The sequence below is a fragment of the Athene noctua genome, chromosome 7 (assembly GCF_965140245.1).
Source record: "Athene noctua chromosome 7, bAthNoc1.hap1.1, whole genome shotgun sequence".
Classification (NCBI taxonomy): Eukaryota; Metazoa; Chordata; class Aves; order Strigiformes; family Strigidae; genus Athene; species Athene noctua.
The window spans coordinates 22157952-22183674 of NC_134043.1; the positions used below are offsets into that span (position 1 = coordinate 22157952).

General features: G+C 39.4%; 2 protein-coding genes across 4 annotated transcripts in view; one reads left to right on the forward strand and one right to left on the reverse strand.

Moving 5' to 3' along the window:
- ABCB11 (ATP binding cassette subfamily B member 11) overlaps positions 1 to 25723 on the reverse strand; it is a 44183-nt gene that overhangs the window by 11467 nt on the left and 6993 nt on the right. Inside the window, exons 5-19 of one of the 2 annotated variants that reach the window (XM_074911432.1) lie at positions 24567 to 24808; positions 22829 to 22916; positions 21754 to 21887; positions 19751 to 19922; positions 17859 to 17983; positions 16916 to 17090; positions 13403 to 13516; positions 11294 to 11404; positions 10246 to 10371; positions 9267 to 9470; positions 7840 to 8010; positions 7262 to 7463; positions 6457 to 6535; positions 5377 to 5512; positions 3673 to 3834 (exon numbers count right to left, since the gene is read on the reverse strand). In XM_074911432.1, coding sequence (XP_074767533.1) covers positions 3673 to 3834; positions 5377 to 5512; positions 6457 to 6535; positions 7262 to 7463; positions 7840 to 8010; positions 9267 to 9470; positions 10246 to 10371; positions 11294 to 11404; positions 13403 to 13516; positions 16916 to 17090; positions 17859 to 17983; positions 19751 to 19922; positions 21754 to 21887; positions 22829 to 22916; positions 24567 to 24808 — 2241 coding nt within the window. Of the gene's footprint in view, positions 1 to 3672; positions 3835 to 5376; positions 5513 to 6456; positions 6536 to 7255; positions 7464 to 7839; positions 8011 to 9266; positions 9471 to 10245; positions 10372 to 11293; positions 11405 to 13402; positions 13517 to 16915; positions 17091 to 17858; positions 17984 to 19750; positions 19923 to 21753; positions 21888 to 22828; positions 22917 to 24566; positions 24809 to 25723 lie in introns of both variants that reach the window. The other variant, XM_074911433.1, reaches the window with a different exon arrangement.
- DHRS9 (dehydrogenase/reductase 9) overlaps positions 21128 to 25723 on the forward strand; it is a 28348-nt gene continuing 23752 nt past the window's right edge. For both annotated transcript variants that reach the window (XM_074911435.1, XM_074911434.1), the window contains exon 1: positions 21128 to 21265. The gene's annotated coding sequence lies outside the window, so the exon portion shown is untranslated. The remainder of the gene's footprint in view (positions 21266 to 25723) is intronic.

Below are 25723 nucleotides of genomic sequence, written 5' to 3' on the forward strand. Positions count from 1 at the left end.
CTATAAATTGACTCATCTCTCAATCTGTTAAGGTATAATTAAAAATGTGCATTTGATTTATATTGAAACCAGATTAAATTCTTGGTAAGTAACAGTAGAAAGGGAAGAAGGAATTTTCATTACAGCTGTAAAATATAAAAATTCCACAAAAATAAACTTAAGTACTAGTCTTAAAAGCTCAACCTAAGCTATTTACAGTCCAAAATTAGCTATGCATCAAAGTAACAGAGAGGAATTAGAGCACGAATTTAAGAAAAAGAAATAGCTGTTCTCTAGTGGGAATTCCACTTCAAGTATTTTAACTTTGTACATCAGTACCTTGGCAACAAAATAAATCCTGCAAAATCCAAAATGATAGTATCAAAAAGGCACTTAGTGTTTCAAGAAAAGAGCTGTTCCAATGCCATGCTGTCTTACCAGTAGCAAGGCATGTTACCTTCTCAGATTAATCTTTGTGTTTTTAAAAAAAAAATCACCAGGTAAGGTTTAAGCTGTCATAAGAAGAACAAAACATATAATGGTCTGCTGCTGTTCCTATCCCCTTAATGAAATCCACGGTACATTCATGTTTGATCCTGTATTGAACAGGCTGTAAGTAGATTTCATCTATCTTTGTAACTTATGCATCTAGAAAAGATACTGCTGGTTTTGTTAGTTTGTTTTTTCTGTGGGAAATATTCTAGTTAAACACTTGAACTGAATGAGATACAAGATGAACTCAGTTCATGCATAAACTGTGTCCTACGAGGAGTCTGGATTTTAGAATTGCTGTGATGATGTTTTCTGTATCATCATGGTGTGCAATATCTAGACATGAATGGGACAATGCAATTCATAGCAGTGGTCATGCAGAGCCAGCCTAAAACATAACCAGGGGAATAACTGACTACTCAGCACTGTGAATATTTTTTAATATGTATGTCATGTTAATTACAGTGCTCTGATACTTTTTCATATGAAAAAAAAAATCAGCAAAATCTCTGATGAAATTAATAGGAATTCTAATGAGTAAAACTAATAAACAGTATGATAAACACAGTATGTGATGGATCATAATAAATATATAGTTATGAACTGGGATGAAAAACACTACTCCCCAGAGATGCTGATGGCTTTTTCACAAATGATTTGTGTGCTGCCTCTTGCACAGTCATCCAGAAACTCTGGGATGGCCCCATACATGGGTTGAACTAATCATTTTTTCTTTTTACACTTTGAATTTTTTCTCTGTAATTGAATAAATAAATATCAAATATAAGACTGAGCATTGAAAAGAGGGATAAACTCTTGCCCTAGGACCCTACAGTGAGTCCCACTAAGTATTTATGCTTGTTTTAAATGAACTTTTGTTCATTGGTTCTGTATGGCTAGATGGTAGGCAAGATTAAGTAGGAGTCTTCATTTCAAGAAAGTCAAAGGCAACACAGTTCCTGATTTCAGGGAGGCTGGATCCATATCCATGTTTATGAAAAGTGCTCATGAAAATAGAGAGTGCTATGAGCCTCTGCTTTAATATTCTATCCATATAACCCTCATTCAAACTGGTTTCCCTGTTTTCTCTTAAGCAAGAAAATGTTGTGAAAAGCCTTCCAGTTCCTGTGGCCAGGCTCTCCATTGCTCCTAGATAAAGGCTGAGAGAACTGGGATGTCTGCAAGACCCCCTGAGGGTTTCTGGTGAAGTCAGTTATTGGTCAGTCTGAGATTCCTATTGCAAGCTCTAAATTCATGGAAGCATTCCAGCTCAAGAAAAGCAATGGGCTGAAGTATGTGCTTACACTCTTCCTAAACTGAGCGCAGTAGCACGTTACACTCCTACAGAAGGAAATACGGACAGCATTCGTTGGGAAGAGATCTCCATATTGCAAACAGAGGATTTTTCTTTCCCTTGCAAATCTGTACTGTAAAGTTGAATGATCCCATTCTGCAACTAGCCCAACATGCTCAGCTCTATTTTTGACTTATGTTCTTGATTTTAAAAAATAACACTGATTACAGTAACATGTAGCATGGACAATAGCATCAGGTCTATAACAGGAAAGAGTTGTGGCTCAGGTGTCCATGTGATTATATAAGTTTCAGCAGTTTTAGCACAGACTGTCTTTTATCTGGGTCCATGGGCTACAGGCCCAATAGCAGTTGGAGCACATCTTCCAGTTGAGTTTCACTGGAAAGGATCCATTCCCCATACTCTGAGACAGTGGGACACAGTGGTTTCACAGTGGGACCAAAGCATAGTAAACTACTATGAAATTTGTTCCAAAGTTACACTTCTGATACAAACCGATCAGAAGATATACCCAGTTCTTATCCAGTTCTTCATTCACTTTTTGGGATTAATTTCTGAGAGCCTTCAAGGCAAATGTTGCTAAATTTATCCTTTCATAGCTGGTGGGATTTTTCCCCTCACTTCCCCAGCATATTGGTCCCAGAGTACAAGCCCACGTGTCTGTCACAACATCATTGCAGATACTCAGACAGCTTGAAAAGCAGATGCATTTGCCTGTTTTAAATTTATGAATAATGAAACACAGATGTTGGACTTTGTTCATGTTCGTTATGGCTTGTTTTTTTCTTGCAGTGTCTGTCCTTTGATGAACTGAGACCTTCAAGAGAAGGAATTCATCCTTGCCAATGAAGACACTTAACAACTTGCAGGATGATGTCAGCCCCAAACCTCCCATTGTCTAGAAAACCTCTCTCAAAAGTAATCACAGGTGACATTCACTGCAGAATGCAAATACCAGTGCCTCACCTGCTGGCTAGTGAAAGCCACAGTCCTTGGTGTGAGGTCTTGACACTCAAAAAGTCTTTGGAGGTGGCACACCTATGGCTAAAAGGCCAAGCACATTGGCCAGGAGCCACTAAGTGGATCAGCAAGGACTGGAATGTCTTTTGCTCTTCCCCTCCCTGGATCTTAGTTAGCAAACATCAAGCTGCAAGTAAATGTGCTTCAAAGTCCAGGGAGAAATGCCTAAGCCAAAACAGCTCCCCCCAAAAAACCCAGCAAAAGGTCAATCTTGAAAAGTTTCAAGTGAGGCTGTGGATTTTGATGGTAATACATCCTTTAGTGAATGCCAGGGTTTATAGCATATTCCTATCTCCTGGTTGTCTTCCAAACTCGTTGATGCAAGTCAGCTTTTTCTGGCAGCTATGAACCCTGTTACAATTATGTACCTCCCCCTGGGCATTCTGCACGGAGCAGGCAGCAAAGAGCTGCCTGAAATATACGAACAAAAAAGTAAAGTATTTTTTGATCTGATCCAAAGCTTTCTCAAAGGCTTGGCCAAGACCGTAGAATAAAATTCTGCAGGGAAGGACCTCTGCGTGTCTCTCTCCACTGTACCTGCACATGAGGTACATCTTGTTTCATCTAAAATAAGATGTATGCAAGTGTGGAAACCCACTCCCAACAGTTCCTGGAAAGTGAACAAGAGAGATAATGAAGAACACATGACAAATGCTAATGAGCCTACCCCTTCAAAGAGCTCAAATTATAGTGTGATGACAGTGATATAAATATCTCTACTGAATAATTGTTTATAGGCTAGAAGGCTAACCCCATTTACCTGATGAGATCTAAAAATTGCCCAAAACATATCAAGTTCTGCATCATACATTCACTCTCCTCTGCTTCAGAGCTAAAATACACTTTAAAATGTTAGCATAACATACCCCGAGAATCTGACTGAATAACAAAGCATAGAGTGGACTGACTGCTCCATTCACAGCTGCAGCCAGAGATCCAAGCACCATGTATGGCCATTCAGAAACATTGTATTTCAAAATTCTGGTAAACGGCACAGGCTTGACATCTTCCTCCACAGCAATAGATTCCTAAAAAACAGGTTGTATTTATGAAGCAAATGCATTCCCCCAGGGATGTTCTCCCTTTGACAATGAGATAAAATGGTTAGCCTACTCTGTTAAATGGCCATCTAGTGACCAAACAGCTGCTCTAGCTTTGTACAGGAAGGGACAGTGATGGGTCTTGACTGTTGTCTGGAGCTCCTTTGTAGGGCTAGGGAGTCACGAGTGGGTTTCATAAAGGACTACCTTTACTGTCCCTGGAGAAAAGAAGAGAAGATTCATGCCTTGTGTAGCTCTACTGATTCCAATTTAAGAGGTTAATTACGACCAGTTCATGATTTTCTGCCACTGAAACTCAGGCTGTTCCCTTTTTGCTGCCTCCAGACGAAGCGTGATGTAATACTCAGTGCCAAAACTTAAACTTCTCCCTCACAAGTGGATTTTTGTGTCACTCATGGAATCTTCTTAAATATTTTAAAGTATTGTGGGTGAACACACTGATCAGACACTGCATCAAATTAACAGGTATGCCATATAATTAAAACAAGGGAGATCTTGGAGTGATAGCTGGATTCAGGCTTTATACATGATAATTATGCCTCCCTTCTGTGAAACATCCCCAGACTATATGCTGAATTCCCATAATGATTCTCAGTAAGAGCAGATATTTATCATCAAATTATAACTTACCCTGCAGTTTGATTTGTGCACAATTTTTGTAACACTCAGTGTGCTGAGCCCTGCTCATCGCCCTCAGCTCATATTGTTGGAAATTTCCAGACAAAACAGACCTGGGAAGACTCATCTGCTGGAAATGTGCAAGGATGGAATGGGTGGAAGCAATCTTGCATTTTCTCTTCCTTCTGAACCAGTGCCAGAGTGACAGCACTGAAGTCCTCTCTTTATCCACAGAATAGGCTTAGCAATAACAACAACAGTGACTTCTAACTGCTGCTTTCTGCACTGAACAACCATAGGCATGCAAACTGGTGCAAGGATCTTCATAAGCACTTTGGAAACCCACTGTCTATATTCCTACATATTCAGCATAATTTTAAGTCCTGCTGTCTTTATTTTCTATGCTAGCTGATTTCACAAAGACTCTGTCAGTGAAAGGACTTTAGGCTGAGTTGCAGTGAGGGTCTCTTTACTCAAGTCTCCAGATGATTTTGAGATGAAAGTAAATTTACTCTATTGAACAAGAGGCAGTGTCGTTTGCATTACTGAGTGGCTATTACATTTCACAAACTGAGCATTTTGCTTTTTGTCAACTTTTATGAATATGTCTTTTTCAATTTAATCTACAACATATATCAACTTACCAACAGGTCATGCTCTGCTAGAAATTTTCTATGGACCTTTAAGCATAAGAGCCATCAAAAGCAGCCTAGGCTTTATACAGAGGATAAGAACTGAAGCTGTGGTTTTGTTTAAGTAAAGAGAAAGATGAAACCAAGAAGACATATCTGCCAACAACCCCTATAACAGAGGTACATATCTACAGGTTATCATTACCGAGTAATATAACCTGTTCAGTTGAAAATTTAGTAATAAATTCTTGGACTGGACCTTTTTTGCTTTTCCATCATCTTCTCCATAAGAAGGCACAAGGTACATAGACTCTCCATGATCTCTTGTGATGGATAATGGAGGGTCAGGGACCACATTAGAGAGCTGAGATCTGGAGCGCTGCCGAAGTGAAGCTCTGTAAAAGGACAGAAATGGTCTGTTCTTCCCAGCTCAGTAATGCATTACTTGCAAAGCAGGTGTAGTTTTCATACCAACTAAATCAGGATTCACTGAAGCAAATAATAGGAATCCCACAAACTTTTTCTTTCTTTTTCTATGTTCTCTCAGTTTCTTGAGAAGGAAATATCCCACTACAGGGACAAATAATTTTCAGAATCATATTCCAGTCCCACCACTCAGACATTGTCTTATATGTACTCTACACTGTGTATTTGTTAAGTAAAATTGTGGTGTATCCTACCACATTTGCACAAACTATTAAGACATCGAGTCAATCCATCGTTATGACTATAAAGGAATTCAGTCCAGCAAAAATAGGATGCTAACACAAGCCACCTCTATCCCTGACAAAACAACCCTGTAATGTAGGAGACATATTCATTTGCATATATCTGACATGGGTTTGCCTGAAAGAAATAATAAGTGCCTAGCTACAAGACAATCTGGCTTGTAAAATGCTTTAACGTTCACCCAGTAAAAGCCATAATAAAAATGTCCTTGTAAATTGCATTGATTTCTCACGTAATTGCAGAGCAAGTAATTTTTCAAGTGACTGGACTGAAAGTGCAATAGGTAATGCAAATATACGGCTGTATGGTAGCATTAAACATGGAACATTAACACAATAGACCAGAATTGGAGAGAAGCTACTGTGGATAGAAAGGGGAGTAAAATTAAGAGTCATGCTATTTATCCATGGGCCTTCAATCAGTAATGTATTACCCAAGCTATTTCTTTCCAAGTGAACTCTGTCTTAGAAAAATTCTTGCAGCCCTTCCACCCCCTTTTACACAACACACAGAGAAGTGATTCATTGGCCCTACCGGGGTTTTGGAATGCTGGGACAAAGTATAGCATTCTGGAAACATATTGAGATTTACAATCATTTTTAAGACTCACCGCAAACTGGCCTGATAGCTTCCTCTGCTGAATGACTGGACTTTCTCAAGACTTGGCTCAACCACGTTATTTTCTGCTGCTGTAAAATACAGTGGATAGAGTTCTTTAGTTTCTGCAAAAATTGAATACAAAGTCCACTGTGGATCTGCAAAAACGTGCAGTGTCTTTAAGTCATAACTGTAATACCTTGTAGAAGGCAAGGAATGTAATACAACCTTGCTTCTCAACCTGCACGTACCACAAATTTTATATTTGTATTTGACATGATGAGGTTAACTGAATATTAACCCAAGGACCATCTCACTTGTGATGTCACTGCTAAAGGCTGTTTCCCTATTTTAGCACTGTAATTGTTCCTCTTAAGATAATCATATCCAAGGTATGATGCTTTACAAAAATAAAACAGATCATTCTATTAGACCTCCACTTCCAGAAGCTTTGATTCAAATTTGCCTCTAGTAAAATAAATAGGGTGGTTTCAGCATACTCTGTAATTTCCTTGCATTTTAAATGCAGCAGGACTGGACTGTCAGCACTAAATGGCGTTACAAAATTATGGGTATTGCAGGTCAGGGTTAATGTTTCAGGGCAGATCTATATTAGGAAGGTCAATCAGTGCATATGCAGTAAAAACACTTTGGTCAGGGCAATCAATATATTACTTCTATGAATGCTAAAATTTAGCCATAAAGGAGGAAGAAAAAATAAAGAAGCAACTGCCCCTCATTAAAAAAAAATAAAAAAAATAAAATCCTGCATTCTGTGGAATTTTACATCTTTTTATAAAACAAAACAAAACGCTTACATTCTGTGGCTTCTCTATCGAGTGCTGTGTCTCCTTTGCTTTGCAAGGTCACCAACATGAAATAAACCCCTTTCCTCTTTAGGAGTTCCTCGTGAGTTCCTCTCTCCACAGCCCTTCCATGCTCAAACCCAATGATGATGTCGGCAGCTTTGATGGCTGACAGGCGATGAGCTATTGAGATTGCTGTGCGGCCAAGGCGAGCCTGACAGGGAACAACAACACCCCGATTCCCAGGACAGCAAACAAAAATGCTTGGAACCAGCGCTATGTAATCTAAAGTTTGGTCAAATCAGCAGGAGTCTTTCTACTGGTTTCAACTGACTTTGACTGGAACTCCATCCATAGCCCATAGGTGAGCATCTGTTTCTGAGCAAAGGGAGCCATAGATTTCTGTTATTGTCCCAATGTAAGAAAAAATTATTTTTTGTCAATAATACTAAGGTTCTACTTGTGCATATAAAACAGATATTAAGAAAAGCTTCTCACTGTTTTGTTTCAATTCAGCAGCACCCTCTGCAGAGTGCATTAAAAATAATTTCTGCCCTTTTAAGTCTGATTTATGCTATGCTATAGCAAACCTTATGAAGTGCTTCTTGGACAGTAGCTTCACTTTCATTATCAAGTGCTGATGTGGCCATATCCAGTAGCAGGATTTTTGGGTTTCGCACAAGAGCTCGAGCAATAGCTATCCTCTGTTTTTGACCTCCACTCATCTGGCTTCCACCCTCTCCAACATGAGTGTCAAATTGCTGTGTGAAGGAAAAAAATGAAAATGAAACAGATAACAAAAAGGCCTGTTAAGTTTCTGGTGAAGACACTGGTAAAATGTGAAAATGTAAAAGGATTTGTCCTGAGAGTGGACTTAAAAATGTATTGTCTTTGAAAGACAAAAACATCGTTACTGCATCAGAATCAAAGGAGAGCTGAAGGTAATAACTTCCTTCATAATGAATAATACAATTTTGCCTGAACTGGGGTTCCAACCCCAAGCCAAAAGTATGTACTGATAGGAAGGTGAAATGTTCTGGTTTGGCTCAAAACTACTATATTGGCAAAAGCTGAAATGGAGAGGAAACACCTCCCACTCTCCATCAGATGACTCAATAGCAAAATTTCCATAGAGCTGGACTTCTCTGCTGATGGCCTGTGACTCATTAACACTGTGTCTGTGATTCATGGACATCACACTCTGGTGGCACTGGGTTTAGATAGAAAATTAAATAAACACATAAAGCCTAGCATCTCGAGAGCCAGGTTAATTATATTCACCTAGAGTTAAATCTTGCTCATTCCTCCATTTCCAGGAAATAAACAGGGGCCTTTACACAGTTTTGCTATGAAGAGTTTCCTGGAAGCCTGGAAATGCATTGACTGAGGCTAAAAAGTACGTACTGACATTAGTTAAAGGCACTTGAATCCTATTAGTTTCATGCTGTAACATGTCCCTTTCAGAAGCTACTTGGCAAAATAACACTCCAGAAAAGTAAACAGCCCAGTACTATCAAATACAGACTTTGTAAGGAGGACACCATAGGACTGATCAAAGCCCTGTCATCATAAGGGAAAGGAACTGGGGAAGAGGGAACTTTCAGACAACTTAGAGAGCTCACACAAGGAGGCGAAATTGTGAGGATCAATACAGACTGCTCAAAAACATATGCAGGCTAGTGAGAGTCTGGGCTCTAAATGGCCTGAGCAGATACAGATCTCCATAGCATGAAAAATACATATTTTAAAATCATACTATGATTATTACCATGATATTGAATGCTGTGCATATGTTTCCTGAGGAACTAAATATTTTCTTTTTTTTTTTTTTTTTAACTTGGTGGCATACACATAGCAAGACCTAGTTAACTCTAGTCAAAGGAAAGGTTGCTGTCTACTATCTATAATAAACTTCTGTCCTTCCACCTGAGCACAAATGGCTGCATAGAGGGAGGGACAAAAGGATTATCTATTTTTCCATCAAATTCTGCCAAACATTTTATAAGGTACAGCATACCTGGGGCAAATCCATGATGAAATTATAAGCATTGGCCTGTTTGGCGGCTTTGATTATGTCTTCCATGGTAGCTTCATCCCAACCATAGCGAATGTTCTCTGCAATCGTGGTGGCAAACAGCACTGGCTCTTGTTCAACAATACCAATCTGTGAGCGCAGCCACTGGATATTAAGAGATCTAATGTCATGGCCATCCACGGTAATCTGCAGAAGCCAATTAAACATGGATGAAAAAAAAAAAAAAAGTCAGGGACATTATCCCCTCCAGTTCAAAGGCAAAGACAGGGTGGAAATTAAGGACCTGTGATATTGTGTTTCTAATGATCAGTGTAAGAAACAGCTTTCATACATAAAAGAATGCATTGCAGTGGTAGTAGTATACACTAGTTCTTGGGTCTAGGAGATGTGCTTTTTTATTTTATTTCACAATACCTCTTTTTGCTTGGTCTCAAAAAAAACCTAGGTGGAAAATAATCATCAAAATTACAATTATATGTTTACAATAAATTGGTTCTTTATCTTTTGTACATTCAAATATAGGTCACTATGTATGTGATTTGTACTGGCTAGGGACACATAAATGGAAGGAGACTGTGAATTCTTAGCCAATCCATTATTAAATAGTAATTGCATATACTAAAGCAATGTTATGGTCTAATGATTAAATGTTCAATATTGTGTTTTCCAGAATGGAAAATTATTTGTTACTCCTGAATTTTTGCATTATAGGTATAATTTTTTACTCAGATTTAGCACTGAATTTTTATTTTCTCTTAACAGCTTTTCTCTTTCACGTAATTATTTTTTAATAAGACTGTTCAGTATTCCCCTGAAGTGCAGAAGAGGATCTTTCACTCATTTAAAAAAAAAAAAAAGGAAAAAAAGGTTAGGAGTCTTCTTTCCCACCTTGGAGAAGAAACCATGGCATTCTTTCAAGTCCCCAAGGCTAGAGAAACACATTCTAGGCTTGTACACTCACCATGCCATCAGTGGGGTCATAGAAACGCTGTATGAGCTGTATTGTTGTACTTTTTCCAGCTCCACTCGCTCCAACAAAAGCTGTTGTTTCCCCTGCTTTAATAACCATATTAAGGTTATCCAAAATCTGGAGAGGAACAAAAAAAGAAACAGAATCTATCCATTCTAATTCTCTCACAGTCATACAACTAAGTTGGTATATTCTGTATCTTAAAATGGAGATTCAAAGCAGTTTTACAAAATTCAGAAAAATATTATGAAGAAAGACAGAAAAGAAAGCCAAGGTTTTTTACATTGTTTGAAGAAATTTATAAATGCAGAACACTGTTTTGCATGACAGTCAGGTGGATTTTGATCTTTCACCCTGTTGTTCATCATTATGAACTAGTCAAGTTACTACCATTGGAGAATTTGGCAATAAATCCCCTTTAAAGAACACTGTACATGTATTATGAGTGCCTGTTAAAGCATAAATATTAAGAATGTAACAGTGAAATTACGTAGAAAAATCTATTACTTTTTATGCTTCTATTTAGAAGCAATAGCACTCATTTTCTTGTCCAATAATATGCTTTTCCAAGGAAAATTTCTCAATTCAAACACAGTAATAGAGAAAAAATGGGGTATACATCCAATGCTCCTGTACCTTTTCCCAGAATTTTAATGGGTCACATGGCACATCCCCTGCAAATGGAAGAGTTTATAAAATCTCCTTGCACCATTCAGTTTATTATTTTGTGTCCTATTCTAGCACACGTTGATACAAGTGCATAACTGATAGTAAGAGAAGCTGTATGCAGGTGAATTTGTCTGAAATTCCTATGAGCGTATGTTCAGCAGCAAGGAATATGTATGGCAATAGATATGTCAGAATGGTAAACTACACAGAATGGTAAGTAGAAGAATCCTTTAATAGAACAATTGCTTAGTCTACTTTTAAACAGAGGGTCTGGACTTCTGGAAAAAAAACTTGACTGAAAAATCTAGAAATTGCTGGCAGAACTGATATTATGGTTTTTTTACAGTAAATATATTCACACAATAATTACCTTTACATCTGGTCTGGAGGGATAATAGAATGTTACATTATGAAATTCAATTTCACCTCGTAGTTTATCCAGTTTGTAGCCATCTTCTGACATGCAGTCAATGGCTGGTTTCTAGGACAGAATTTATTGCATTATTTATTTGCTGTTAAACAGCCAATACTGTTACAATATACAAATATTCTCAATAACATACAAAGCCATGGTACTTCTGTTTGAACAGCACTTGGCTGCACTGAGCCAGCAGACAGCTCTGTCTCAGGGCTAGCAAGGGACATGAAATTGAAGGCCAAAGTGATGGGGGAGTTGTCACCAGTGGGTAGTACAGGCAAGAAGAATGCACCCTCTTCTCATTTTAGGCTTACTGCAACTACCACAGCCAACCACTCAGCTAGTTTTTGCTGGAACAGAATAGCTGACTGAGGCATTTTGACTAAGCTAATTTAGCCAGCTTCTCAGGAGTAAAATGACACTACTTCACTCATATAAACATTCTCCTACAGTGCTGAACAATCAATTAATTGCTGAAAATCTGCACACTTCACCACTTTGCATTTAAAACATTCATCCTCGCACACCCAGTCCTAAGAGCTGGAATCATGATTTGAAGTTTTCACATGAAGTGATTTGGATCTCACATACTTTTGGACAGGCCTTGGGTACTGTGACTGCTAGACATGAGCAGAGAACTAAAAATAATTTGAGAAATCCCAAAGAAATCAGATATTCTAAGGATACATTTTTGAAGCATGGAATACAGAGTGAATTAAAACTGTAACACCCCCAGTATTTGATAACTGAAACGTGCATGATTTATTATGTAGCCTAAGAGATCGAAGGGGATTTTAATACGAGAAACATGCATTTTCTAAGATGTTAAGAACAGCTACAAGATCGGTTCCTCTTTAGAAATATATCTTATTTAAATTCAGATACTAAGATATGAAGAAAAGTTTCACTGATGCTGCAAATGGTAACCTCAGCATGGTTATCATTTTAGTGCCAGAAAAAAGTCTGTATGAGGGCAGAGCTGTGCTTTTTCTGTCTAAGCACAAATCTACAACTGCAGCAAGTAGATGGATCTAATTTTTTCACCCTTTGTCTAGACAGATGAAATCTCATTTTAGTTTACTTTCTTTACCCTAAGGTTATCTGACTCAGCCTTATTTTGAATTTTGTGAATAATTCTTACTGTTGCAGCAATTTGTACTTTTACATTTTTTTCCTATAAACCACTTCTCTTATTCATCTCTTTTTCAGTTTATCTTCGAGCATTAGCTTATGAAGTGCCTTTATAAGGCATATGTGATGTTGTTATTACAGAACATTGAAGGGTTACTAAAAAGTCCATTAGCTTTACCACAGTCCCTCTAGCCTTCTTTATCTACCCTTATGTGCTCTGTAAAAGACAAGCAGCATTTTAATGTGTTTACACAGCTTTTAGCACAGTAAAGCTTGTCAATGACCAAAGATACTACATACTGCTAAGAAATAAGCAGCATTGTGCCAACCACTAAATTTATACAGATACAGAAAGGAATCCTCATGAGTAAATGCCAGTGGCTCTCGACTTTCTCATACAACCTTATTTGAAATATCTATCTAGACAATATTGTGATTAACATTTCTGACTGCTGCGTGACCAGTACCTGTGTTCCTTTGGTCCCATTTTAACTCAGAGTAGCTCTGGGACAGGTGACAGAGGCCACCTTTGTCACTAATGCCAGTAGAAGGACATCTGTTGATGCTATCTGGAGGATGGGAGCTAGATTCTTGCTGCAAGTTTGGGTTCAAGGTGACTATTACTGCTTGCCTGTACACTTACCATGGGCCAGCACTGATCAGTAATTGTACATAAGGGGAAATGGGAGTGAGAAGCAGCAGTAGCTGAGGTAAAGCTTCATTATTCAGGAACAGGCCACTTAAGAAATCTTTTCAACCCTGTCTCCAAGCCTGTGTGTATGCCACTAGACCTTTCTATTGCACAGTCAATTTTTTCAAATTGCATTCAATTTTTCCTCATTTACACAGCAGATTAAGCTACTACCACTTGAGGCTTATTTAATTATTTTTCCACTACAAAGTGACAGAGCTTAGAAATGCATTACTTACTTTATCTATTGTCTCAAAAATGTTTGCTGCAGCCCCACGGCCAGTGGCAAAGGCTTCCAGACATGGAGATGCCTGGCCAAGATTTAAAGCTCCTACTAAAACACCAAAAAAAACCTGAAGTGGAAGAAGAAATTAACAAAATATGACATCACATTTTATTACAGTTTAGAGCTTAGACAAATCAAACTACAGTGGCTTAATGACTTCTTGTGCAAGAGCTGAGCTGCAGTGATTCACTGTATGAGCATAATTAGCCCACAAAAAGCAAATAAATGCATCTTAGAAGGGATTTTCACTGTTTTTTGCAATTTATCTTTAAAAACGTGTGCACCCAGCTATTTACTGAGTACCACTGCTGTATTTTTAAGCCACTTAAATTTCACTCAGTACCTGTGACTTGAAACAAGGGCTGGAACTGAACATCGGTGGCTGGTAGATGATTTTGGAGATGACTTTTACCAGTAAACAGATGTGAGGCAACAACAATTCAAAAACAGAAAAATAGCCTGAACACTGTATTACAACTTTTGTATATTGCAGTTCCTGTCTCCTCCAATACTTGCAAAACATACTTCTGGAGCAGGTCCCAGCTACAGAGAATATTTTTTCTCTATCTCACACAGAAATTAATGTAAGGGTTGCTACCAGCACGGGATAAACCACTATTGGGGGTGAGATTATTTTATCAGTGCAGGGAGACAGTTTCTGCAGGTAGCACATAACCAATATGCTCACTCTTTCAGGTCCTTTTCCATGAACCAAAGGGAAGAGTTACTCACTAGCGACCCTCTGCTGAAAGCCCCAGGATCCCTTTTTGATCTAAGCCTAAGACACCATGAGACAAAATGAGCAACAGCATCCACTCTTCCTGGAAGAACCAACAGATGATAAAGGCAGCTGGATGGAGTATTGAATATCAGAGGACACTTCCAAGAATTCGGCCTTGGAGTCTGGCCTTGCAGATGAGAGGCAAGTGAAGCTGTAGCACATCAACCAAAATGCCAAAAGCATTTGTCCAAAATTTCCTAACTGCTGCTAATGCTTCACTCCCTATGAAGGGGTTTTTATCAAGGTTCTTAAGTGTAGACAGGAACTACCCAAGGCTGGAAAAGTTGGCAATTCTGATAAGAGACAAGGGCTTCAAGGAACAGGACACGAGAAGATGGTGAACATCAAAAGATAAAGGCTCGGTTACTACTTATATACCACACACATGCAAATTCATTCATTGTCTATTTTTACAATAAGGAGTGAGCTGCACTGTATTGTAAATATAGCTTATTCTTCTCAGTGCTAATATACCAGGGTGTGTTTGTCAAAATAAACATTTTTTTCCTAGAATTTACTCTGGTTTATTCCTCCTTAGTTTCTCAGTTACAGAGGTGGTTTGTCAGAACAGATTATAAATATTTAGATGATGTCTTTGTTGTAGGCTTATGGTCCATTCTTTGATTTGTTGTGGCTGATAATTTGAACATTCACTCTGAGCATTAGGAGAACTGGTATGTAATCCTTTGTTGTAGTCTGGCAATACCTGAGAATTCTGCTAAGAAGCAATCAAGGACTCAGCCTTTTGAATACAACAGAAACAGTAGTCAGGATAAATAAGCAAAGTGTATAAGGAAACACTACTGTTGAGAAAGAAATAAAAGTACACAGGACTCTGTTGTCCCTTGCACCATAGTGATGTTTATTGAGAACAACCCCATAGCTAAAGTGGAAAACTCTAATGTACACATACTGTGCACTGCAAACATCTGCACTGTGATGCACAGATCATGCCATAAGTTCATACTCAGCTTTATTACAAACAAATATTCTTGTGTGAACAGGTGCCAAAGCAAGTAGCTTATATGCATGTCAGAATCCATTATGAACATAAGGGAGAAGGTTCTGTACATCTGATAGAAGGAAAGGCAATGCTTGGTTTATCTCAATGCAGTATGACTGGTGTATGACCATTTTTTCAAAGATGAGGAAAAGCATATTTAAATCCTCCCCTCCTCCTCCCTGCCAGACTCGGAGTGTATGGTAGAAAACAGGAAAGAACAAGGAAGATGACTGGAAACTGAGATAGAAAAGGGAGCATAAGGGAGAGTCTCTCCATTGGCACCTATTTTTCAGATTCAGTGTATCTCCCCACTGTTTGCTATTTGTCATTTGGAAGCACTGAACTATATTATCATTTGCAAGGCAAGGAAATTGCTTACTTTGTTTTTCACAGCACTACCTTGTATCAACTACTGATGTCAAGATCAGTTGCAAATGATTTCCTGTGAAGACATCCTCTTTGAACAGAATGATTCATTTTTCCAGTACTTAAAGGGGGCTACAGGAAAGATGGGGAGGGACTCTTCATCAGGGACTGAAGAGATAGGATGAGGGGTAACAGTTTTAAACTGACAGAGGGTAGGTTTAGATGAGGTATAAGGAAGAAATTCTTTACTGTGAGGGTGGTGAGGCCCTGGCAGAGGTTGCCCAGAGCAGCTGTGGCTGCCCCCTCCCTGGCAGTGTTCAAGGCCAGGTTGGACGGGGCTTTGAGCAACCTGGGCTAGTGGAAGGTGTCCCTGCCCAGGGCAGGGGGTTGGAACTAGATGATCTTTAAAGTCCCTTCCAACCCAAACCAGTCTATGATTCTATGATTTTACAATGTTCTCAGAGTAATTTGCCAAGCTCCATTTAGCAGGAAGTTTTACTCTGCATGCTGCTGGTGGTTGGGAACTCTCATGGTGTGCAACAGGCAGAGAAGGAGCAGAAATAGATGTCTCATCAGAACACCCAGGACTTAAACAAGGCTCAGGGAAAATTTACTCTAGGTCTGGACTGGAGCCTGCCATTTGGGCAGTCCTAGCTTAAAGCAAATTACCAAAATATCTGTAGATATTGGTTTTATTGCATTTAGGTCATCAGTGTCTATAGCATCTACTATGCAGAAGTGGATGCATGAGTGCCTTGCAGGTTAATGTGTTTTTTTGTACACGCTGCAGGAGCCACAGCCATGTGTTAGCATATATGTTTACATCTTCTTTGTCATCTACAGAGCTGGATGAGCAATTAGCAACAGAAAATGGTGATTCAAAGGAACAGAAACTGTTCATGAGAGAGAGGTTAGATTTCATAAAACTTTCTTTGGTTAGGTTTCTCTTTACCACATTGGTGTTTTCCATCACAAAACAAGTTCTTTAGAGAAGCCAATACTCAGAAGTCACATGCTGACCCACAAAATGGGAAAGCTAGTTTCAGGCCTCTGTCAATTGTGTAGTAGGCTCTCAAACAAAAATATTACTCTAATCACTGTAAGCAACATTTCAAAACTTTAAACTAAACAGATTTTTTTTTTAATCTTATCCAATTTTGTCAGATGCTTTCATACATATACTTAGTAATGATCTTTAAAAGATACAGTGTTTGTTACCACTAAGCCACCAGATACCAGAACACTACAAATACGTGTTCCAGAATTAATGTTTTAAGAAACAGTCCAGAAAACTTGCATCAAGCTAAAATAGATACCTGCAGAAGAGTGCCAGGTGAATACTCTTCTTCTTCAAGGACAAGTTTAGAGCCGTACCAGAAGGCTAATGCATAACACAGGAAAATTATAAGCCACATGTAACCAGTGAATAATCCCATTATTATTCCTTTTCTAATTCCCCAGTGCTGAGCAAACACCAGATTCTTATCATATCTGTAGAAAGAGAGAGGAAAAAAAAAAAAAAGGATGAAATTAATTTGATATAAAATTCACAATGAGCAAAGACCAACAAAATGAGGCATCTTCAATGGCCAGCTGTGCTACAGTCAACAGAGGGTCCACATAAGGTTGATACCTCTCACTCTGAAGTGAGACACCACTGCTGAAACCATCAGTGCTCATAGATCTTGTAATCCCTGAAAGTTCTAGTTTAATAAGCACAAGAAAAGCCACACTCACTGCAGATACCTTGCCAGGGAGGCCTGGGGTTTTAGCAGACTGACACAGGATTTGAGAATTTGGTCAACACTCCAGAGCATGTCCTACACCCATGTTATATTTTGAATGAATTTAAAAGAAATTAGCAGTTTAACACCACCAAATCATTATGTCTTGCTGGAACTAGTTCTCTTATTTAGCTTGAAAGTACGCAAAGTTTTCAGATGTGCTACAAAAGTGATATATCATACAGTGTACATACAATGGGAAAACGACAGTATGTTCCTGCTAGTGGGAATGACCTGAAGATAGTATTGCTGATGTTTTATTTCACTGCTTGACTGAATTATGAAACTGTTTTTGCATATGTAATGTTATATGAAACCTAGATTTCTGTAACATGCCTGCACGTAATTCTCAAAGCTAACAGATGCTCATTGTTGTAGAATTTGGAGACTAACTGCCATGACTCTGAAGTGAATTACAACATTACGTTGCTACAGGAAAAAGAAATCAGAGACCTTGAGATTTGTCCAAACAAACCTTTCAACTTCTTTCTTCTCCCCACCAAAAGCAGCCACTGTTCTGATGGATGAGAGCACTTCATCAGCCACAGCTCCAGCTTTTGCATAAGCCTTTAATTCTCTGCCTGTTAGTTTTGCCACAGCCTAAAAAAGCATAAGAAATGCTGGTTAAATCTGAACTGTAGATGAAGACAAGGACAGCAGTAAGCAGTGCTGGCTGTCACACTGCGCTGTCTGCTCTGCATGAGGTCACCTCCTCCACTCTGAGCAGGCTTTTACTAGGCACCCTGCACACTCACAGACTTCTGTCTTCCAATATTAGGGCATATACCTCTGTGACATCTTTTGCAGAACAGTTATCCCCTTGATCAACAGCTCTGCTCCAGGTAGCTAGAAAGAAACCCTGACACCACCTGCTTTCCCTCCCCATCTCCTTCCTTCCTTCCTTCCCTCCCTCCCTGCTGCTAACAGGACTTAAGTAGGTTGCAGACTGAGGGTCTTTACATGGTGGGAGAAAGGGAGAGCTTAAGAGGCAAAAGTAGCCCTTTAGACACTGTTGCAGAGCCCAGCTTCAGGAAGAAGAATGATACTGATGGAGAAGGATGCAAACAGATGTTGCCCACCACTGTGCTTTGTTTCTTAGGCTGGCAACAAATTTGTCCCTATACAGCAGCTCAGAGCACACTGAATGCTCAAAACTGACCTAGGCTCAAGAAAATGCTCAAATTAACAGAATAAAATCTAGTCATGTACAACTCTACATGAAGGTATCACATTGGCTTGGGAATGACATACCACTAGAAATTATAAAGTGTCATTATTTGCTTTCTCTCTTCAAATACCCTAGTCCAGGCATCTATTAGCCACTTTTGGAGACAGGAAACCAGACTAGATTGACCTTGAGTCTGTTTTCTTTATGGTAAAAAACAAAGACTTGGGCTGGAAAGGTTGTAAGGAGGAAACACTTAAGAGTGGGTATGTGAAAGGAAAGAGAAAGGAACAGAGAAATAAGAATGGAAAGGGGGGAAATTACAAACATAAAGGGGAATGAGCTCAGAAAGGAATTGCAGATGAAGGAAAGAGGCATTTTGGAGTTTATTTAATTCCCTGCCAGGATTCTGCTCTCCTACTTCACACTGAGTCATTATTCATGTCGTCTACTTACAGCCAGTACAAGGTGCTAAAGGAGAGCAGGAAGATGAGAAATTAGTCAGTTACATTAGAAGTCTGATAGCAAAACCATAGCAAACTCTTCCTGGCATGGTAGAAGTGAGATATGCAAAGGGCTGAACCAAACCAAAGAGCAGAGTATGAGAGAGTGCAGAGGAAGAGCAGGAACTGCCCAGCCCAGCTGAGCATGGGAGAGGAGGTGAAAAGGCAGAAGATACCGAAGTTTTCCTCTTCACTGTCCTTCCTCTGCATGGTGACCCAGAGTTTGTAGGGAGCCGATGGAGAAGCAGAACAGGAGCAACTGGGAGAGGACACAGCAGCTTCCAGGAGCAGGGACAGCTTGAGGTAAGTTTGAGTAGTTGTTTTCAACTATTTTATAGCTCCAAAACTTGTTCATCTCTAAAAGTGCCTAATCCACGTAGAAACGATTGAGCCCCATGTCTACTGACCATCTAAACCAGGTGTGTAGTAATAGAAAGAATGTGTAGGCCAGACTCTGATCTCAGCAACCTTAATATCCATCCACAGGACCCAGCAGAAGTTATGCTTACTCTCTCATCTTAGAAGCAGGATACGTTATTCTGGGAATCAGAATAAACAAAGCGGGAGCAAAGCCTGCCTTCCCCCTGCCTCCACCCCTGGTGCTGCTGTGACCATAATCTGCCTCTCTTGACTTTAAAGGGATGTAATAGTCTTCTCTTTTACCAACACCTCAACACGAACCTCTCACCATTCACTTACCAAGCCATAGATAGCTGCTCCAACCCCAAGCAGAGGGCTGACTGCTATGATAACCAAGGTTAATTTCCAGCCACTGACAAACCCCAGTAGGAATCCACACACAAAGGTGGTTAAGCGCTGGATAAAGATTGCTGCTTGGTCAGCAACAGCCTCATTAATTTTGTTAACATCACTGGAAAAAAAAAAAATCCAATAGAAGATTAGTGAGCATATCTTTTGTTTGTGTTGCAGGTTTTGCATTAGTTGCTTTCCCTTGGAGAGAGCCTTTCCTCACCCCTATGCTTTCCACCATCACCCCTTCCAGAGATCCTGGGCTACACTGAGAAACTCTGGTGCCTTTATAATGGCAGAAGACTTTTAGACATGAATACTCAGAGATTATATTGTCTTTTCCCAGGAAAAGTCATTCTGCCAGCAGACTCATTCACTAGCTGCTTCTTACTACCTGTGCCCCAGCTGATTCAAGGGAGAGGGCAGAGACATCCCAGCTGGATGCATCTATCTGATAATGGAAAAACAGTATAGCTGATATGACATTCCTCCCATCATGGGGCACTGAGAATCATATCACCTTGCTGAGGGGGCAGGAAAAGGGAGGAGGGCTGTAACTCTCTTCTAGTTCCACTTTCCATGACCTCCTGTTCTTCTCCCCAGCCTATCAGGTAGTTTGTTCTCTAAATGAGAGGAAGAGTGGGAAAACTGAGGAGGGCCACTTTAACACTGGAGGCAGTGGGAAAACATGACAGCTCTATCACATGGGGGACAGTGGTGCAGCTGTTAACATCATTTGACCCGTAGGCAGCTGCAGTTAATTTATTTTCTCTTATGCATTGCCAACACACAAAAACTGTCTTAAAGCCAAACAGGCATAATACTTCTGCCACTCTTTGCTACTACCCCAGCCTTGAGATTAGAAGAACTGGGAACTCCTGGAATAAATGGGAGCAAGTGGGGTTGAGGTTTAAAGTGCAAAGTTGTCAACTCATTCATATATCAGGTAAAATTACAGTCCTCTACTGAAACATTTAAGAGTGTTGATTTGAATAACATATTTATATTTGTTCTGGATAGTGTTTTTTGCAGTCAGGAAGCTCTTTATAAGAACAGGACAATGTTGTTCAAAAAACCAGGGAAATAAGTGTTATTTATTAGACAAATACGAGCTCAGTCCTGTTTTTTGCCAGAGAAACTCTTCACAGTGACTTACACTTGGCATTTATTCTTCATAAAAAGAACACGACAGAAGGCCATAGATACTACTGGGCAGTAAGTAAAGGCAAACAAAATCCCCTTTAACTACAGAAAAAATCTTCCACAAATTTGACTACTATTAATGCAGGCACGACTGAGAACAGGGAGCCATCTAGAGTCGGCATATTCACCTCGCAGCTGCCTTCAGCCTGTAAACAGGAACCACTACCAAAAGGAGCAAGCCTTAAACTATGCTTTTCTCAGGGCTAGATGTTTACCCGGGATAAGAAGGTTTCTTCGTCTACCTTGGGTCCCTTTCTAAAGGTAGGTGCTTGTACCTTCTTTGGCAAGATTAAGCAAGGCTCACTCTTTTCTCTTAAAAGCTAGCAAAAGCAAAGTGTGCTCATAATGTAATTTTCCTGTCTGGAAAGTGAGAGCGAGTTCAAACCCCCATCTCCAGCCTCAGGGAGTGTGGCATTAGCGGCCAAATTACAGATCACTCTGAAAGGACTGGGAGGAGAAGGGAAGGATAGGACAAGCTGGCAAAAAATACCCACCACCCCAAAACCCAACCAAAAAAATCCTCATTTACTGACAGTTAAGGCACAAAAGGGAAATAATAGTGGATTAATAGTTACGACACTCAGTTCAAAGGTGGGGGAGATAATCAGACTGGTCCCTGCTCCCAGGAACATAGCTGTATTTTATATTCTTAGAAGGTGTTTGTCAAATGCCTAGTTATTGCCATTCTGTTATGTTTGGAAGGAAGTGTAAAGTGTTCTCTGTGGCATATGTTTTTCTAGATTACTTACTCAGAAATTCGGGTGTTCAGTTCTCCTACAGATGTACAGTCAAACCAGCCTATATCCATTCGCATTACTTTCCTGAAATAAGCTTTCCTGATTTTCTGTATCTGACGAGCTGCAGCCATAACCCAAAAGCAGATCTGGGAAGAGTATAATGTGGCTGATAAATTGTAGTTAAAAGTCTTTCTACTCCAAACAAATAGGAAAAAGCAATTTGGCTAAAATGGGAAAGAGCAATTTGGCTATTGATAAAATTACTATTCAGGTAAAATACTAGCTATACAGACATGACAGTTGTTTCATGCCTTTGTTCTTTAAAAAATCCAACAATTTTACGAAGTCTCTGGATCAAACCTTTGTCTCAGTTCTCATAGGCTGAGAGGAGATGCAAGTTAAATCACTTGTGCTGTTACATGAATGTCATACGGACAAAAATTTTTCCATCTACAGCTATAAGTAATATAGGGATGGCAGCCACCCTACCTCAGCAAAACTCTGGGATAGTTTTCAGGAAGGAAAATGGCAAGTGGTTTTTGCAATTATAAAAAGCTTCAAAAGCAGTGGACCCTTTAGTAGATTATGCAGGAATCGTCCAAGTTTGTGGCTTATCTGTGTCATAAGGGTTGAAGCATTACTACAGAATGGGTAGGGTGTGATTCTTCTTCAATACTGGTTTTACACTATTGTTACTCTGTAATATCTCTATAATGGAAACAGAATGCTCAATGCAGCTGAGATGCCTACTGGGAATTTGCATGCCTTTCAGCTGTTTTTTCAAGAGGGCATGTGGATTCCATAGTAACCACACTTGAGCAAGTATTTTGTGTGGTGTGGAAGAAGCAGCATCCATTCATCTCACTGGGTAGAACAACATATCCTTATACAAAGGTATGCATGCACAAATCCAAGGAGGTCTCAGATTGCCAGAGCTAATCTATTTCAGCTGATAGAACGAGAACTGAAAGCATCTGCTTTGCTCAAATGGGCAGCTGACTAAGCAGTCAAAAGGAACACAATTAATATAAACTTCATTATTTAGTGATTTAAAGTTTGAAATCAAAATGGGGAACAAAATACTGACTTGGAGGTATCCTAACATAAGTACGGCACAACCAATTCCTGCATAGTAACCTGCAAATTTGGTCATTTCTTGTTCAATGTCCAGCAGCCTGGGGGGAAAAAAAAAAAAAAAAAAAAAAGTTAGCAATACTGTTTTAAGTTTCTCACAAATTTCTCGTCTGCTGTTTCTCCGAGTTAGAGTCACATCAGCTGGCAAGTCAGCTTGTTTTGCTAATGGAGGCACTGTTTCCCAATACTGGGGCTAGCACTAGCAGTGGCTTGTTTGCTCTGCCTGTTGCACAGGGATAGGGCGCTGGCAGGTATCAGAAAATGCGCTGCTGTCCTGGAGCAACCCTGCAGTCTCAGAGAAACCCCACCAGACTGCATGCCCCGAAACAGCACAGGTGAGAGGGTATTTCAGGGAAGAGCTGCCCAACAAGTTTTCATTAGAAGTTGAATGTGCTTGCTTTGTGCCATTATGCCAACTAATAACACTCAGATTTAAAAAGTGGTTTATGGGGAGAAATGGGGACTGTTAAAGTCAACTCCAGTATTACTTTGTATCATAAACTTGCTAATCTGATTTTTTCTTTTTAGCTCAAGTGGGAGTACTAAATTACTCCTAATATCAGTGAAGGGCATTGAGTTGCTGCTATTGCATTTATATTGCTTTGAAATAGGCATTTCAGGTCATTATCAGTTATGCTTTTAGATAACTTTTTAAAATCATCCTGCAGACAGCAAATTTTGTTCTGTTTACCCAGAATTTGGTACACTGAAGTTTTAAGCCAAAATGGAACACTATGCACCTGACCTGATCTCCTGCAAAATACAATCATGGAAACAACTCAGATGCCTGACACAGATATCCAGTACCATTTTTAATTCTTTAATATATCCTATCTGATGCATAGTTATTGCTTCAGAGGAACAGAGGTCTGTAGCAAATCCTGTATTCTATCTGCCAGACCCATCTCAGAGGGCTGGTTTGGACAGCCTGGAGCAAATAATTTGGCCCTAATCACCTACATGTAGGAATGTGAATCTCTTCCCATGTGCTCTGAATTTCAGAGACCTTCAGACAACCAACTCTTAATTCTAATTAAATATCTAATTAAATGTCACTCAGAGATTAGAAAACCCTTTGAATGATGCACTGGAAAAGAACCTTAGGAAAGGTTACAGGTTCAAATTTGGCTTTGACAGATATCTGTATCTAAATGAATCATCAAGACTCTATTTATTTTGGTTAACAGAAAGAAACAGGCACTCTTACAAGGCAGTTCATGTGACCTGCCTTAGACACCTCCCATAAACTGAGATGAATTATATCCTAGAAGCACTCATCTCTCTCCAATGGCTAAAGTTTAGCTAACTAGCTCAGAACTCAGCAGGCACCTATAGGTACCTAAGTCCTAACCAGAAGGACCAGAAGTCAGTATTACCTACAGTGTCACCAGAAAAAATGGATTAATGAACTGGCATGTGTATCAGGTACATCTGTTATCAGAACAATCATCATCAAAATATATCCTTGTTGGCATCTATAGCTGAAAGGCCAAGACCCAAGCTGACCTTCTGTCCCTTCAGGTAATATCTCCAACTCAGAAACAGAACCCTCTAACAAGAACCATGCCCCTTTTCTGCCTTATGGATAGAAAAATGTAAGGTTTAAAGGCTGAACTGGACCTTCACTAGCAATATGCTCTCTGACAAGACATAATAACAAAGGAAAAGAAACAAATACATCTATTACTTACCCACATTTTATTGTGGCGTTCTTTTCATTCTGATGAATGGTACCATTAATCCACACTATGGTGTTATTTACACATGTCTTTCCTGGGTCTTTAAGCTCTTGCATTTCAATGTCATATTCAATAAATGTGTCTGCCATTGCTCCAAACACAAGCAACACAGCTGGCTGGGCTGCTCCATGAACAACAGCACAGAAACTACCAAGAACCATCATTAAAATTTCCATAGATGAAGAAAATCGAAACTAAAGAGACAGGAAAAAAATATGGTCTCTGCTGAGAGGCCGTCATCATGCTGGTTATATACTGATAAATTGTTAATCAGTTAAGTCAGATACAAAATCATTCTCTTTAAATTTCAGAATTACCTTCAATACAGAAAGAAGACAAATCTCTCTCTCTCCAATCTAATCTAATTGCACCTGTGATTACAGCCTCATAAATTATTATGAGCTCCCTTTTAGTTAACAGCAGAATCTGACCATGTGAATGAATGTATTACCCTATAACATTCATAGCTCAATATCATTCCAGAAACTGGCTAAAAGATTAAGAATAGTAATTATAATTCATATATATAGTCTGCTTTGCAGTTTTCCTGTGGGGATGGAGAGAGAAGGAAGGGAGGAAAAACCTTAGGGCATTATGCAGAGCATCTGAATAGAGTTGACCAGTTTCTCAGAAGTCTGTGGTGCTGTGGTCGAAAACCAGATAAACATCTCAGAGCAAGTTCTAGTTAATATTCTAAAACGTGTTGGCTGAGCCAGCCAGTTGTGCATGGGCTCTTAATTTGGGAGAAATCTATAGAAATATGACATAGTATGCAGTAAAAAAAAAGGATTGAGCTAAATCCTATTACCTTACATTTGCTGTGGGCCAAGAGCATTCACACATGCAGCTGGTGACTCAGCTAAGATACAGCGACTCGTTGCCTTTGTCATGACTGTGTTAAGTCTGATTCTCAGACTGAAGTCATGTGTAAATATATAGATCAAACTGTCCATATAGAATATCAGTATCAGATGCTATATATTTTGAAATGGGAGTGTAATGAGGAATCGTAAGCTGCTGAAGAACTTGCCCAGGTTCTGTAGGTGCTATAATGTGTGAGAAGAAAAGGTGGGAATTTGGAGCACATATGGAAAAGGGACATTAGGGCA